At 33.4% G+C, this 15,939-nt stretch overlaps 2 protein-coding genes across 2 annotated transcripts; one reads left to right on the top strand and one right to left on the bottom strand.

Annotated features, from left to right (window-relative positions):
* Positions 1–2,094: 2,094 nt before the first annotated feature.
* Positions 2,095–14,199, top strand: LOC125062549. The gene is made up of 10 exons (XM_047668551.1): positions 2,095–2,301; positions 6,031–6,523; positions 7,523–7,618; positions 8,042–8,164; positions 8,398–8,498; positions 9,165–9,297; positions 9,747–9,883; positions 10,574–10,705; positions 11,155–11,241; positions 11,468–14,199. The coding sequence occupies exons 1-10, from the start codon at positions 2,297–2,299 to the stop codon at positions 11,586–11,588; spliced, it is 1,428 nt and encodes a 475-aa protein (XP_047524507.1). The 5' UTR covers positions 2,095–2,296; the 3' UTR covers positions 11,589–14,199.
* Positions 14,200–14,725: 526 nt separating this feature from the next.
* LOC125062680 lies at positions 14,726–15,939 on the bottom strand. The gene is made up of 2 exons (XM_047668750.1): positions 15,493–15,939; positions 14,726–14,930 (listed from the first exon to the last, which is right to left on the bottom strand). Exons 1-2 carry the CDS (start codon positions 15,772–15,774, stop codon positions 14,763–14,765), a joined length of 450 nt encoding a protein of 149 aa, XP_047524706.1. The 5' UTR covers positions 15,775–15,939; the 3' UTR covers positions 14,726–14,762.

Below are 15,939 nucleotides of genomic sequence, written 5' to 3'. Positions count from 1 at the left end.
CTCCTGCAATTCCATTGAATTATCTTGCAATCTATTATTTTTAATAACATTAAATGATTAATTTTTTCATTAATAGAGGCAACGTGGGACGGTTTCAGTAAGTTTGAGTTTATTAAAGTAGTTAATAATGCTAGTATCATTTCTAAGACATCAAAATGACATCATCAAATCAAGACTTTTGTTCTTCTTTATTTTTGTGACCAACCAGAGCACTGCCTTTTTAGGCTCTGGAACTTGGAAGTCTTTTAATATATTATTATGAGCAACACGATCATAACCATGTTGTGGTTTAGGAGGAGAGTGAGGTTTTAAAAATACTGTCTTTTTATATGAGGCATTAGTAGAATTATTACGAGATACAGACTTCGCTGTGGAAGAATATACGGGCTTTGGTACTTCCGGAATTGTTGAACTTAATGCATCTGCGTATGAAGGCTTAACAGAAGAAAAATATTTACTGGCTTCGGCATAAGACATGCAGCTCTGAGCCATTTTAACTTTGATTTCTGTCTGTCTCACAATTTCTGGACAAGACTTATCTATCGCTGAATGGGACCCTTCGACTTCACACATTACACAGTACAGAGGATCTTTATCTGACCTGTTACATGATACACCTGCATGTTGACCTCCACAGTTATAACATATTGGAGTCTTAGAACGACAATGAACTTTGGTATGACCATAACGGCAGCATTTATAGCATTGTATGGTAGGATAAATATATATTTCTACTGGAAGAGCATTATAGCACATGAAAATCCTTTTTGGTAAAACTTGCCCATCAAATGTTATTACAACTGATTCAGAGGGTTTCCAAGAAACCGAGTCATTAATTTTTACCTTGCGATTCAAACGTCTTATTTTAAGTATTTTGCCGCAGCCTATAGGTACGGATACATTTTGTTGAACTTCCTCTTCACTCCAATCTATAGGGACCCCGCGAACTAGACCCATTCTTGTTATGCTGAAAGTGGGAATGAAGGCTTTTAACTTTTTCGTTTCCAAAAGATTGCAGTTAAGAAAATTATTGGCGTCTTTATAATCGGAAAAGCCAACTACGCACCTGTTTCTTCCTATACGCTTTACACTTCCGGGAATAATATTATTAAATTTGTTCTGCTTTAAAAAATTGCCAAATGTTATTGGATGGAGAATGGTCCCGTCGTCAGGTGAACTTTGAATACGTTGAACATGTATTAAATAAGGGGAAACATCGGTAGAGCCATATTCAGTACGGCCAATCGAACGGGGGTCCGTATTGGTTACTGAAGCTGTGGTGTTGTTTGAATTTCCCGCGTTAGAGTCTGAGAGATATTTGAATTTTCCGTGTAAGATGTTGATGGTCGAGAGGATGTGCTATGTGAATTATTATTATTTTGCAAGTGTGGAGATGACGTGAATTGAGATATAGGTTTTAAAGTAACCTTATTAATTAAAATTGACTCATCTTCTACATTGCATAAGCTTTCGCACTGACAGTAATCACCGCTAGAACCACTACCTTTCTTTTTCTTAATTTTCGTACATTGCCGACTAAGGCGCAACGTGCAACGCGCACGTGTTCGTTTACGACTTCCTTCACCTGTTTGAGATGATACCGAACAATCGGTATCCATTTTGTCAAATTCATCTTGTGAACCAACAGATACATTTGATCCCACAGGGAGATTCAAGCCAACAAGGCCATCATCCCCCGACCTAGATCGGGGGGCTTGTTCATACAATATTTACAGAAATTACAAAAACTTACCGACTACACGATGACACTATACACAAATATGATATAAAGATTACATATAATACAAAAATTAAAACTAACAGCTTATCCTCTGCGTTTTAACTAGTCAAATTAAATATTCACCACCGTGAAAAATACGTCTACCATGAACGAAGTTTCCCGCGCTTTTTCAAATGTTATTTTCATATATATTTTTTTTTTATAATTTTATGGCCTGGTAACGAGACCTTTAAGCCAATGTTATTTTCATATTATATTATAAATATATCCAATTTGTCAATTGTCAAAATTCAAAGTTTTAAAAATGATTGACATTTTCATTTTTCAGTCTGTAATGTAACTACTAATTTGTTACTTGTCATTTGTCAATTGTGTTGATTTTTGCAAAAAGGAGCGTCGGTTGAGTTGAAAATGTTATTAATTCAGTATTTCTTTAGATATCAATAAATAATTTAAAAGTCTACAATAATCAAAGTAAAAAAAAACTAGTGTAGTGTAAAAGTCTAGAGCGTGTGCATCTTTAATGTGTAAATTACCTAAACTCTGCAAGTACCGATGAAGTGAGTTGTTATAAATCAATTTTGTTTATCGTAATTTCATGGATTTTTTGCAGTTTATTTGCTATATATTTAGCCGTTTAGCATGCTTTTGTCTTTGTCTATATTTACACTGTATATGGAATATAAAGTTCTTTTGTATTAAAATATTTAAACGTGTTATGACCAAACCACCCTCACTTATTATAAATATGAAAATTGCATTCAATGCCATTTCGTTTAATTATCAAGGTCGCATTATTCACTCAGAATTACAAACATGAACATTTTACATGAAAACAATATTGCGCATGTTAATATGTTTAAATTAAGTAGGCGTATTCGATATAGCATAGTATCGAGTTTATTTATTTAACGGTCATTTAAAAATATTTTTTCTTTTAAATTCTTTTCAAGGCTCAATGGGACTTGAGGCAGACATATTTTTTATATCTTAACACCATTAAAATATTACATAAATAAATATATGTCTGTGTATAAAATACTTTTTGCCTTCCAACTTAGGTGCCAAATATTATATTATATTCCTATTTCTGCCTTCTAGACCTGACTCCTGATCTCCCTGCAGAAGATTGTCTTTCTATCAAAATCTTACCCGTCTTACTTTCCCATCACGTGTGTTTTCAATCATATCTTTACTCTTGTGAACTTTTATTTGTTTATAATCTAATTCAGTCTTACATTAAGATTCCAAAGAGCCAAGACTTGCTGCTAAGGACTCCTATATTATATGAAAAGCCAATTCACGTTTGACATATAAGTAAAAAATTTTGACTTAATGTTTCGATTATAAACATACTCTTTAGTCATGATCACAATTAGCAAGATTTAAGAGAGTTCTAAAATCATACACTTGGGCACTTATGGCATGGGTTTTCACTTTCATTTTCGAACTTGTTGCAACTTAAATAAGTGGCATAGCAAGTAGGATACATATATTACATGCATATGTGTGAGTCACTGTAGTTGATATTAATTTAATAAAGCATGATATGATATGTACGATATAACGATACAAATAATATAAGAATTGACTTTGGCTAATAATATAAAATTTATAAATGACTAATAAAAGACAAATTTGCACGCCATTGTGTGTGGCGAATATGCGAACTTGCAATTGTACCCATTATCATACCATGTTCTTGCAATAAATAAATTATTTTTATTAATACATATGTATGTATAACATACAGCTCCCCCATAACAAATGAAGCATTCAAAAACTTCCATGACACTTTACACACTTTTCACAATTTATATTTTCTGATCTTAAAAACTAAAAATACATTCAAACCTATCTAAAATAGATTCTTTATTAAAGCGCTAAAAAAGTTTTGTATAAAAAAAAGAATGTTATGTAAAATATCATTTTAATAAGCTCAATAAAAAACAAAATAAATCTGAATAATTATATGCATTTATTATTTATATTTTTAATCTTATTTACATTAATAAATACCCATCTATTTTTAAAAAATATATGCATTAATCCCATCAGCTTGCAGAATACATAAGACATGACGTTTTACTCAGAAATAGAAGCAATTAATATTGATAACAGAACATATGAATCCAAGTGAAATATGCAACTTATTTAATGACTATTTTACCTCACTGCCTACTAAAAATAAAACAAAAAATTTGCCAGGAGCCAAAATTAAAATAATACTTTTATGATTTAATCCCTCTAAATCATAAAAGTATTATTCTTTCCCCCATGAATAACACATATATTAAAAATTATTAAATCATTGAAAAATATAAAATCTACAGGATACATTAATTTGGGTACCAAAACAATGAAATCATATGCATTATACCTAATTGATTCACTAACATATATAATTAATCTATAGATAGTAGAAGGGATCTTTCCTTAAAAACTAAAAATATAAATCATCAAACTATAAAAAAGGAGCAAAAACCCAAATGACTAATAGACCAATAACTTTAATTCCTATAATATCTGAAAATTTTGAAAAAGTAATGTATAGTAAAATAGAGTATTGACTATTGATATTTTAAAAAATTACAATTTCAGAAAAAAATGTTCTACCAACCTTGCGTGCTTATCCCTAGTCAAACAAATTACTGAGCGCTTAAATGATAAAATGCATTATCATTTAAGCAGGTTGCATCTTTCTAGATCTAGATGAGAAAGGTTTTTGACTTTGTATGTCATTAAAAAAAAATTGAATGCTTTGAAATAAGAGGTAATGCTTATAACTGGGTAAAAAGTTACCTTGAAAATAGAAGGCAGTATTTTGGCCCCACTACTTTTTCTAACGTAATAAATGACATCATAATAAATAATGAATGAATGAATTCACCAGAACTGTATACTATTTGCTGATGACACTACACTTATAATAAAAAGTAAAAACGAACAAGACTTAAAAAACAACTTTATTAAATCTCTAGACGACGCCATTAACTGGATGAATTCCAATTATCTACAAATAAACATGACCAAAACTAACACTATCCATTTTCAGACATATAACTCAAAAACACAAATAGACTTACAATATAAAAGCAATAAACTAGACATAATTAATGAGTGTGTATTTTTAGTTATAATGCAAGATAAATTTTGTAGTCGGAAAGCACATGTTGAAAAATTACAGAATAAAACAGACAGCTTCGTTTTTGTGTTAAAACGACTAAGGGAAACTGTTAACCATGATACGATATTACCTGCTTATCATGCATATACTTCATCTATATTAGATATTGAATTATAGTTTGCGGAAATTCACTTGAAGTAAATAGGGTATTTAAGGCTCAAAAGAAATCTATTAGAGCAATTTGTGGAGCAAACTGTCTTGATAGTTGCGTACCATTATTTAATAAGCTCAAAAATTTGTCTCTTCCCTGTATTTATATTTTAGAAATGTCCTTACTCATGCACAGAAACATACATATTTTTAAGTCGAATGTAGAAGTCTAAGTAAGAAGACACATAGGCAGAAATTGGCAGTGCCAAAAATCAATCAGAACTGTTTAGGAAAAACACCTTTTGTTTTTCCTAAACAGTTCCAGATTGATTAAGGTTTACAATAATTTACCAAAAGAATTAAAAGATCTTCCTACTAGAGTCTTTAAAAATCGAAGTGGTGTATTACTTTTAAAAAGTCAATAAAAGATTATTTGCTTGTGACACTGTAGTTGAATTAAATTTAGTAAAAATAAGTATGATATGATATGTACGATTCAAATAATATAAGAATTGACCAATTCATATGACTAATGATGTAAAATTCCTTTAAAGACAAATTTACGCGCCATTTGCGCGACCTTAGACGTTTTTGTACCATATTCTTGCATTATTATTATTAAGTTATAGTGGCAAACTAAAATTATACATTTTAGTTAGTTCCCAACGTTTAAAATAAGAGAAACTAAAAAAAAGGGATAAGGCTGCCAGTTGCCCTCCTTTTCATTTAATTATGTTAATGCAATATTAGGTGTTAATAAACAAATAAAATAAACTCCATAGTGAAGTTGCCCTTGGAGCTGAATTATTTCTGTTTCATTTTTTTTTCTTTATAGGCAAATTGTGGCTGGAGGCAATCCAAGCCATTGTTTTGGGCCTAAGCATGCCCGTGTCCTTAATTTCCTCCTTTATAGTCCAAGATAATAATTTTGCACATAGATAGAAAGTTTATAGGTGCATCCCCAGGAATTCGCATATTGTGCTCATAAACAAAGTGATTTTAAAATTTTCAGTGACCAAAGGGAAGATTCAGATGAAAAGATGGATACAGCATCATCAAAATACAGTACATCAAACTCAAATTCTTCAGAATTTGAAGATTCCACAATGAATAGTTTAACAACAAAAATGTTGGAAACATCCATAAATAAAAACAAATGCACTTTAACATTAACAACTAATCATCCCCTAATGGGTCTTGCGAGTCCAGATGAGAAAAAGGATGAGAAATATGAAGATAGTCTATCAAGCATAGAGGCAGATAAAAATTATTATAGCCTATATTCACCGCAAGAAAATAGTTCAAAAAGTAATTTGTATGTGTCAGAATATGTGACGGCTGAGTTTAATGACACCAACAGTTTGTTTAATGGTTTAAAGCCGAGGAGGAAAATTAAACTAGACATAGCAATGTCACCGGAGATTCCAGACAATGTTATTTCCAGGTTTGAGAGTAGGGTTGGAAATCGGAGTACACCGAAAATGGAACAGGAGCGTTTTTCAGAGGTATTGACATTACAATTATTGTTTGTTATAAAAATTGTGGAATGTACAGATATAGAATTATACAATGTATTATTATGATGTATATATAGTTCAATAACTAAAGCAAATTTTGTGTTCATTATTAAGGGTATTTATTCAATATATTTGCAAATGTATTTTACTAAGAACTGCTTTAATTTGGTTGGTTTAGGTCTTATTCAATAAAATGACAGCCCAAAAAGGATTTTTCAAATTGAAACTGTTGCTTAAAGTATTATGGGATCCTGCAACCAAACTGAGCGTAGGCTTTTAAAATTAAATAATACCACTTAATAACACCTCAAATTAAATGAATTATTGTTTAGTAGACAATTTTTTTTGGTCAAAGTGAATCAATAGAAATAAGATATTCTTTTTTGAGTTAGTACTTATATTTTAAATTTAACTTACGTACTTATATTTTAATTATTATTTTTCAAATTTAGTTAATACATTTTAATTAATTAATTATTTTTTAAATCTTATTTTAGACTTTCTTTATGTCAGATGGAATTTAGGGATAAAGTATTTTCATTATTAAAGTTTATTTACTAAAAACACAATTATGTCTTTATATTATTAGTGCAACATCCTGTACACTATCAAATCAAAGCGTCAATTTGTACTTAAAAGATTATATATATATATATATTACAATTTGGTATTTGGAATAAATGCGCCATCTTTTTGTCACTTGTCTTTTTTAACAGATAACTTTAGGCTGTATAAATTTTATTTACATTTGAATGGCAATAATTAAAATAAAAATTAAATAATGTTTTGGGGCTATACTTGAACGCTCCCTTAACCACTAGCTGGCATATCATCTAACTTTGGCTTGGTGATGATTTGTCTGACATTTGTTTAAGATATATATATAGTCATGTTTTGTGGTACCTGGACGGTTGTGACGTTGGGCTGCCTCCCCTTGGTCTCTTTTCCACAATTTTGCCCTGATATAGATGTTATAATTAATTTCAGGCAACGGAATGGTGTGATTCACCCTCAAATGTTCGGCCAAATTTTGATTTACCAATGGAAATGTCGAGTGGAATCAATCTCAGTCAAGCTCAGAATGTGAGTATAGGGTTTTGGCGAAATTGCAATTATTAAAAAGTAGGCATCTGTCTGACAGTAGACACAGTAAATGGTTTTGAATTGGTCAGGGTTCAGGGTCTTGGTTCAGGTCTCTTAACTGTACCCTGTCTGTAATACACTATTATTACTGGTAATACTTGCCCAAGATTACATTAGATACAGAAATATGCTTTACCAAGTAGCTAGTGGCTACTCTGGATATTAGCCTAAGATTTTTCTGATTTGTCATTTGGGGATCAGCCTTCTGAGGCACATGGGTCTAATGTTTACCTTCATACGAGAGGGTGTTAAATAGCCATAGTACGTCAACTTGTGCAAAGAAGAGTTGCATGCTGAAGTCACAAGGTCAATATTTAAGGGTTGGAGCCAATTATTTTTACTTAATTTAATCTTTATTTAAAGGGTCACAATTCAGAAATATGGAGTTATGACAAGTCATATGTTGCTCTAATGGATGTGTATTCGGGGTCTGTAGCCCTAAGACCGGCGGTGTTTAACCCCCCACCGAAGCGAAAAATTCAAATTGTGAGTATGTGAGAGATTTTCAACAGATTTTGAGAAAATAGAAATTTTTTGTGGGTCAGAAGATTTGATTTTTTCAGATCCAAGTTACTTTAAGATTTGATTTTAATCAGGGAATTGTCAAAGGAATTAGTTTATATACATAAAGTTGACAGATGACATAGCTGAAAAATATCAATTTGTATATGTTTGGGTCACTAATATATTGTCAAACAGCCTATTTGAATTGATTTCAGCCGCCTTTGGACGACACGTGTAGTATAGGAAGTGATTGTTCCATAGAATCTGAACCGGAAAAGGATATCGTAGACCCACCAAGCGAAGATGAGACACAGCGGTAAGGAGTACTAAAAAAAATATTTTTAAGATTTTTATACAAGAAAACTTCAGTCCTTCTGTAATATTGGTCGGAACTTTTTCAGGTCAAGGCTATTTTTTGGCTTTCTATTTTATGTTTTCTTCTTTCCATTGCTTTATCATATAAAGTTATATAAACATACAAAAATGTTTTTTAACCGTAAAAATTTAACGTTAATTCGACAGATTAGCACTGATTCAGAACTCAACTCTGTTGAAAATGAATAAGTAAATATTTCAACTAAATGGGTCTTGGCACCGATTAACAACCCAATTATATTGTCAAGGATGACCATGTATAATCGTAATATTCACGGTGTTTTAATAATTCAAAAGTGTTAATTGAATAAAATATAATTTGGAATCAATTTAGAACCCAATGACGCTTTTATTGCTGGAATTTGTCTACGGTGCACTTCACTAGACATTTGTGAACTGTGTAATAGACTATTGGTCTTCCCTGGGAGATACGACCACCAATTTAAAAGGAGCAAACTACCTTAAAAGCCGACAACGCACCCACTAAAATGGGTGACCATGTAGTGCCCTTTATGGGTGTCCAGTACGCTCGTATGGTCCTGTAATAAATTTAAACTTGGCATTGATTTTGATTTCAACTCTTCTCACATTTCGGACACGATTTCAGATCCAAGTCCACAGCAACCGCTAGTGAGTGTAGTGATCAAATACCAGAGTATTCAGCGAGTGAAGAATATCGGGATGAGAGGTCGTGGCTCCATGTGCAGCATAGTGGGGTTAATGCTAATTGTGATATGAAGGTGAGTGGGGTATGGGGCATGGCGACAAGTTCGTTAAATATTTTGAATGTAGAACGTTATGTAAAGGTTTTGTAGAGCTGAAATATAAAGGTATTAAGGTAGTGAGGGATATTGTGGTTTTAAGGATGAGGGGCGAGGGGCGAGGGACGAAAATTCTTACAGCAAAGGTCAACCATTATTCAAAAAGAAAATAATACAACTCTTATTATATCAGGGCATTAAAGTTAATTGTAGGTTAATATAGAGGTAGTTGGGGCCCATGCTATTGGGGTATGGGACAAAAAAATATTGGGCAACAGTGAAACATTATTTAAGTGTAGCAAAGTGATTAAATTGTAGTGTGGGGTTTTGGGATATGGGACCGGGTACAAAAAAAATAACTTACTTAAACTGCAATGCGTATGATAAAGACCATGTGGGCATAGATAAATTGTTTAATTTTTTTTTAGGTTATCGAACCGTTTAAACGCGTTATATCACATGGGGGTTATAGCGCCGACGGCGCAGCAATAATTGTGTTCAGCGCGTGCTATTTACCAGATAATGCAAGACCGGATTATAGATATGTTATGGATAATTTATTTTTGTAAGTACCCTCTATTTTTTGAAACGAGTAGACACGAGAAAGGTGTATAAATTAAATTGACACAAAGATACTTTCATTTTAATCGAGATATTTTCAAATGTGAGGGTAGTTCTCAAAACTTTATAAAAATTTTCATTGATTTTGATTGTTACCCTACAATTTTTATTTATTTACTCCTTCGTCTTTTTGTGTCTCATTGTGTTTACGCTGTGATGGCAAGCGAGAAATGAGTGCTTCAGTTAAATCAGTGCAAACGTATGATTGTATTGTTAGGAGCAGGTAAAATTAATTAATATAATAATTATATTCTGCACAAAGTAATATTTAGAACAATCCGTTACCAAATTTATCAATTGCGGCATAGGAACGTCCGCAGAGCATGACGGTTCAACCGTGAATGACTCGCTTATACTTACGTTCGTCCGATCTACCCTCATTTTTGAAATTCATGAATGATTTTTTATACAGATCGTCAAGCTGTAGTCTGGACAGTGTCAAGCGCAGAAAATATATATATTTCATCATATTCATTAAAAAAAATTAATTCAACTTGGAATGCGCCATATATTTCTTTTACACAGTTTTAGGAAGAACATCACAATTTTTTTTTAATTTTCTGTGGTTACCCACCTGGCCTATCATCAGACTGCAGGTGGATGATAACTTTTGGTACATCCTGTATATATTCAGGTACGTGATATGGAGTCTGGAACGCCTCGTGACCGATGAATACATACTGGTATACCTCCACGGAAGTGCGGGCAAACGCCGGATGCCGACATTCGCCTGGCTGCACGAGTGTTACAAACTGATTGACAGGCGGTAAATGTTCTCTTGTTTACTTCTCTTTTTGTTTCTTATTTGATTGTGTTTTAGTATTTCTATTGTTTTCGTTCTGCCTTTTCTTTTTTCTTTTTGTTTCCTTCCCTCGTTATTGTATTTTTATTAATGCTCTGTTTTGTTTCTTTCTACCTTTTCCCTATTTACTTTGTTTTCATCTATCTTTTTTCTATTTATATTGTTTGCTTCTACATTTTTCCTATTTCCTTCCATCTTTTCTTTTTCTTATGTTTTCTTCTAATTTTTTCTATGCCTTTAGAGGCACTACCACTATGTGTAACCAGCCTATCTTAGTATTTGCGAACTGATTCGACTTAGGTTTCTTAGGACCAATTCATATAAGGCCGGCAATTGCATTCTGGTATCACATAAAATCAGATGAACTTCCTGTCCGTTTGTCCACTGTTCTATAATATATATTATTTTTCCAGTTTACGAAAAAATCTGAAACATCTTTATCTCGTGCATCCAACGTTTTGGTTGAAATCATTCGTCGTTATAACTAAGCCGTTCGTTAGGTAAGTATCTATAATCATTATTGACCAATTTTTTGAAATTTTAACGATTTTAGATTTTCTATATAGTCTCACAATTTAAAAATTTCACAATTGAACAATTAACATTCACTATTACATTTTATATTTACTATGTCCACTATATTCCCTATATTGTACAGTACTTTCTCTACTAGTTAAATACTTATTTCGGTTAAAATGATTAATTGAATCCGTTCTTTAATTTCAGCTCAAAATTCTTTCGCAAGTTGAACTATGTAAAAACTCTGGGCGAGCTGTTCAGAAAAGTGCCCGTCGAGCCCAACGCAATACCCGAGAGCGTCAAACACTTTGACATACATCGTAGATAGATGTGAAATGTCTTGTTTTGTCACGAGATGGCGCTTAAATGAATTTGTGTGTCTAGATAGCTTAAACATGTTTCTGTCTCAAGATGGCGCTTAAATGATTTTCTGCCTGAAGTGGGCGCTTAAATGAATTCGCGAATCAAGATCGTGCTTGAATGAATTTCTGTCTTAAGATGGCGCTTGAACATGTTTGCCTCCAGATGGCATGAAAATTTGTGGTGTAGTCATTTTTTTAATAGTTTGCGTTAGAATGCTTAAAACTGTCGTTCCTGATCTCGTTACTTTCGGACACAGTTACTTAAAGGCGTCAGCATAAATCTTACCACCTCATGGTTAGATTTTAACCAAGTTAAAAAAGAGGTTATTCAAGCTGATAACCTGCATTTATTTCCAATCAGTTATATTCCAATTTAGGACGGTTTAAATCTCATTGAAATACGTGCAGTAGTTTTTGAGATATCAACACGTCTTTATAAATTTTTCTTCACATCTAATTCCGGCTTTCCATAAAATTTGTATGGTTTGTATGTTTTTAGTTTCAATACGTCTTACAAAAAATGTAGTATTAAACGAAAAATGTGCGTAGCGTCAAAATATGAGTTATGAAGGTAGATAAAAAAAACATTTTCAGGTCAAGACCATATAAAGTGTTTAAAATTCGAACACAAGATGGCGTTAATTTAAAGATTATTTTTAAACAAATATTTTTACGCCTATTTTAGAGTATTTTTAATATTGTTGCCATATCAAATTAATTTTAGCCCAATTTAGTGTTTAATTTTTGCCAGTTCGGCAAACTAATGTTAAACCACCGCCGTGAGTTGTCAGTAGTTAGTTTAGTGATGAGTGTACGTTAGAAGCGGATTGGTGGAGTCTGTAGCGGAGGCGTTGAGTCAGTAGAGTTAAGTGGTTGACTGACTTAACCACTTCGCTGTCAGTAGACAGCGGAGTGGTTAAGTCAGTAACGGTGAGGCCAGTAGTTTACGCGGTAAGTAGTTGATAGCAGTGGTTCACTCAGTATTTCGGTGAGTGGTTAGGATCCACTTGACGCAGTGGTTTTGCCGTGGAGATTCGCTGTGATGCATTCCGTTTGCTATTTTTGTATTGTTTTTACAGTTTTCATAATTTTAAGCAAGCGAATTTTTTAATGTCTAAATATAAGTCAACAATCTTGTGTATTCAGCAATAACTAAGTGTAGTTTTCACATATATAATGTTATATGTATATATGCCCCGTAATACGAAGGTTCAACTGAGGTTTTTAACGAACATATATAAATATAGCATTAGAATTTTTACTGCCACCGACGCACATAATGTAAGATATATACAAGTTATATATAATTTTGTGATATATGAAAAATAGTTGTTTTAATTGAATTACTTTGCCCAAAACATTTTTGCTTACGAATAAAGGGGGGGGGGATACAGAAATGTCCTTACAAAGGATTAAGACCTGTAGCGAGCCCTTTGAGAGTGTCCATTCACGTATCAGATGAGCCTTGTGCCCGTTTGGCCAAAGTATAAATACTTACGCGATCCTGTGGAGTCTCTTAATGTCCAATATTGGGGTATTGGACCTATGGATTGGGCGTTTCTGCTTTGGAGTAACATTTATTTTTCTCTTTAAAGTAAATCTAAACAATAGTTTTTTTATATTCGAAAAGACATACATTTTTCGATTGCATATTCTTTTTTCAAAATCTGTGCTAGGCTAGTGTACAGGGGCCACGGAAGTATTTTTCATCAAACGAATTTAGGGTAGCGACAAAATAGAGAAGATTGAGTTAAGAGGGAGATAAAACGAGCAATTTGAGGTCAAGGCCATATAGTGTTTGAAATGCCAACACATTTATATAACGTCAACATGCGTTAAGTTAACGATCTGTTTTTAACAAATAATTTTTCGTCTATTCTTAGATTTGTTGAGTACCTATTTGTCATGTCAAATTTATTTTTAGCCACAATTAGTATTTAATTTGCCTGTTCGGGACACTAATGTTAAACCACCGCCGTGAGCTCTCAGTAGTCAGGTTAAAAGCGGAGTGGAATTGTTAATTGGTGTTTTATCTAAGTATTTGAAATAATACATTTTTCGAGTGAATTTTTTTCCAAAATCTGTGCTACTTATGCAAATATATCATAGTCAGTATTTTTCATATATTACAAAAATAGCACAATGCTTTGATGTATTTTTGTATGTCTGTTTGTATTGTGAAGGGTGCTTTGTTTATAGATAAGGACTTTTTAAAAGAAAATTTACTTTCCGAAATTTATCTAGTAAAATTGAGAATATAGCGGAAATTTTGTAATTTACATGAATACAATATTAAACACATGTTATGTAACGCGTACCACCACTAAGAACCAGCTGCCTCCTGAAGTATTTCCGAACCAAGTCCACTTAATAAACATATATATTTCTTTATTGACGTTCATAAGCGTACCTAGTGTTACCTAAATTAATAAATAATGTTGACTTTGAACATCAAGTGAGCCTCCTACCCGTTTGCCTCCTTGCTTCTCCATAAAAAAAGCATCTGATGTCAAAATGCGAACGGAATTGGTCTTTTTTTTCTACTGTATAAATTGCAATAAATAATGTTGAATGTGATGTTTTATTTACCCTTTTAAGTGTAACTACTAGAACTTTTGGCTTTTGTCGAGAAGTTTATTTTAGAGTCGGAGAGGATTACTACAAGAATAAAGTATTAAATATGCAGTTTTCGTTGAAAAAATTTGCCGTTACAAACTTAACTTAAACGTTAGGTCTGGGACTCAGATTTCTGTATCTATTTCATGATAATTTGTCAGTATAATAAGCAAGTAGGTGATCAGCCTCCAGTGTTACACACACGACGTTGTGTGGGGTCTAAGGCACGCCGGCTTCCTTACGAATTTTCCTTCGTACGGGCGAATGTAATGCGCACTTGAAACTCCATTGGTGCACAGCCGGGGCTCTAGGACCTCAGGGAACCCCGGATACAAGACGGAGGATTAAGTATGAATGGAGCTTCCATATCTTTACCTTAGACCCAAGGTCTACTTCCCTGTCTTTGCCGCAGTTATTACAGTATAAAAAGTAAAAAAAAAGGCGATAAAAATTATATAATTACTAAAAAAAAAAAAAACTTTTCTTAAAGAACAAACGCACTACGAAAACAAGGGTAAAACGTATTAGGTGCGTAATTGCGATGAAGGGCGTCGGCGCGCCAGCAGTAAATGCATCAACAGCCCGTACTCCGCGGCCGCTGCACGCGCGAGTCTGATGCTGGTCTCCGTCTGCTCCTGTTGCGCCTCCAATCCTCGCGCGCGCTTCACACAGTCTTGCAATGACGCCCTTAGCTGTGAATGATCTAACAATAAACTTGGGATCGCGCGGATCTTAAACTCTCTCAAGATCTGGGTTGCTATGGGAAGCTATTGTGTAAGGGCTCAGTACCCATTTAAAATTATATATAATTCTCAGTCATGGGATTTCCAAACTTTTTGTTTATTATATTTTATAGATAGACAAACATAGTAGCCTCAGGCAGACCAGAGTGACGTAGGCACCTATTTGCTTAAAAGGCAACTACTGGAGAAATATTCTCATGATATTAAAGCTGCTTTTTGCTTATTAAATAAATAAATTTGGCGTTAAAAAGAAAATGCCTTCCGCCTTGCTTGCTTGTTGCTCAACTGGCGTAGTCAAATCCTCGGAATATTGTGGCCTGAGAGGCTCTCATATAAGCAACTATCGGAACAATGAGGGGCTAATTGCTACTGTCATTGCACTATCGACATCTCTATATGTTCGCAGAGTACACAGTAGCGATATTGTGTATCTTATGAATTTATTGTATATTTTTCGACTTAGGTTAGTAGGTACTGTATTTTGAAATAAATATATCAGTCTAAAGATTACCTTTAATATTCGTCTTTCCATTATTTTCCTTTGTATCCAAGCGCAGAGGTAGGTCGTGGTCGCCCACACGATAAGAACCAACGTTAAAAATATATCAAGGGGCGGAAAATCAAGGAAAAACCAAGTATTTGTGCCCGGTACGAAGATCGTGTTTTGCGGCAGCGCCGTAGGTGGCAATTTCGGTGTGAGGTCTGGGACAAAGAACTCCGCCGGCAGCAGGAGCAAGGCGAGCAGCACTGTCGCCGCTGCGCTGCTGGTGCATGAGCATCCAGGTAGAGGCATGTGTCACGGTGATTTCAAAAATTATCGTAGCTTAACGACATTGCGATCAAAACACAAAACAAATTTTGAAGCTATCAGTGACGATGACATTTGGTTTTTCTAAAGTTAAAAAAGGAGAATTTAGTAGACATTTTAATTGTTTCTAGCAACAACTATCATCTGTGT

The sequence above is a fragment of the Pieris napi genome, chromosome Z, assembly GCF_905475465.1.
Source record: "Pieris napi chromosome Z, ilPieNapi1.2, whole genome shotgun sequence".
Lineage (NCBI taxonomy): Eukaryota > Metazoa > Arthropoda > Insecta > Lepidoptera > Pieridae > Pieris > Pieris napi.
The sequence above is the reverse complement of the archived record's forward strand: the minus strand, read 5'-3'. Positions and strand labels throughout refer to the sequence as shown.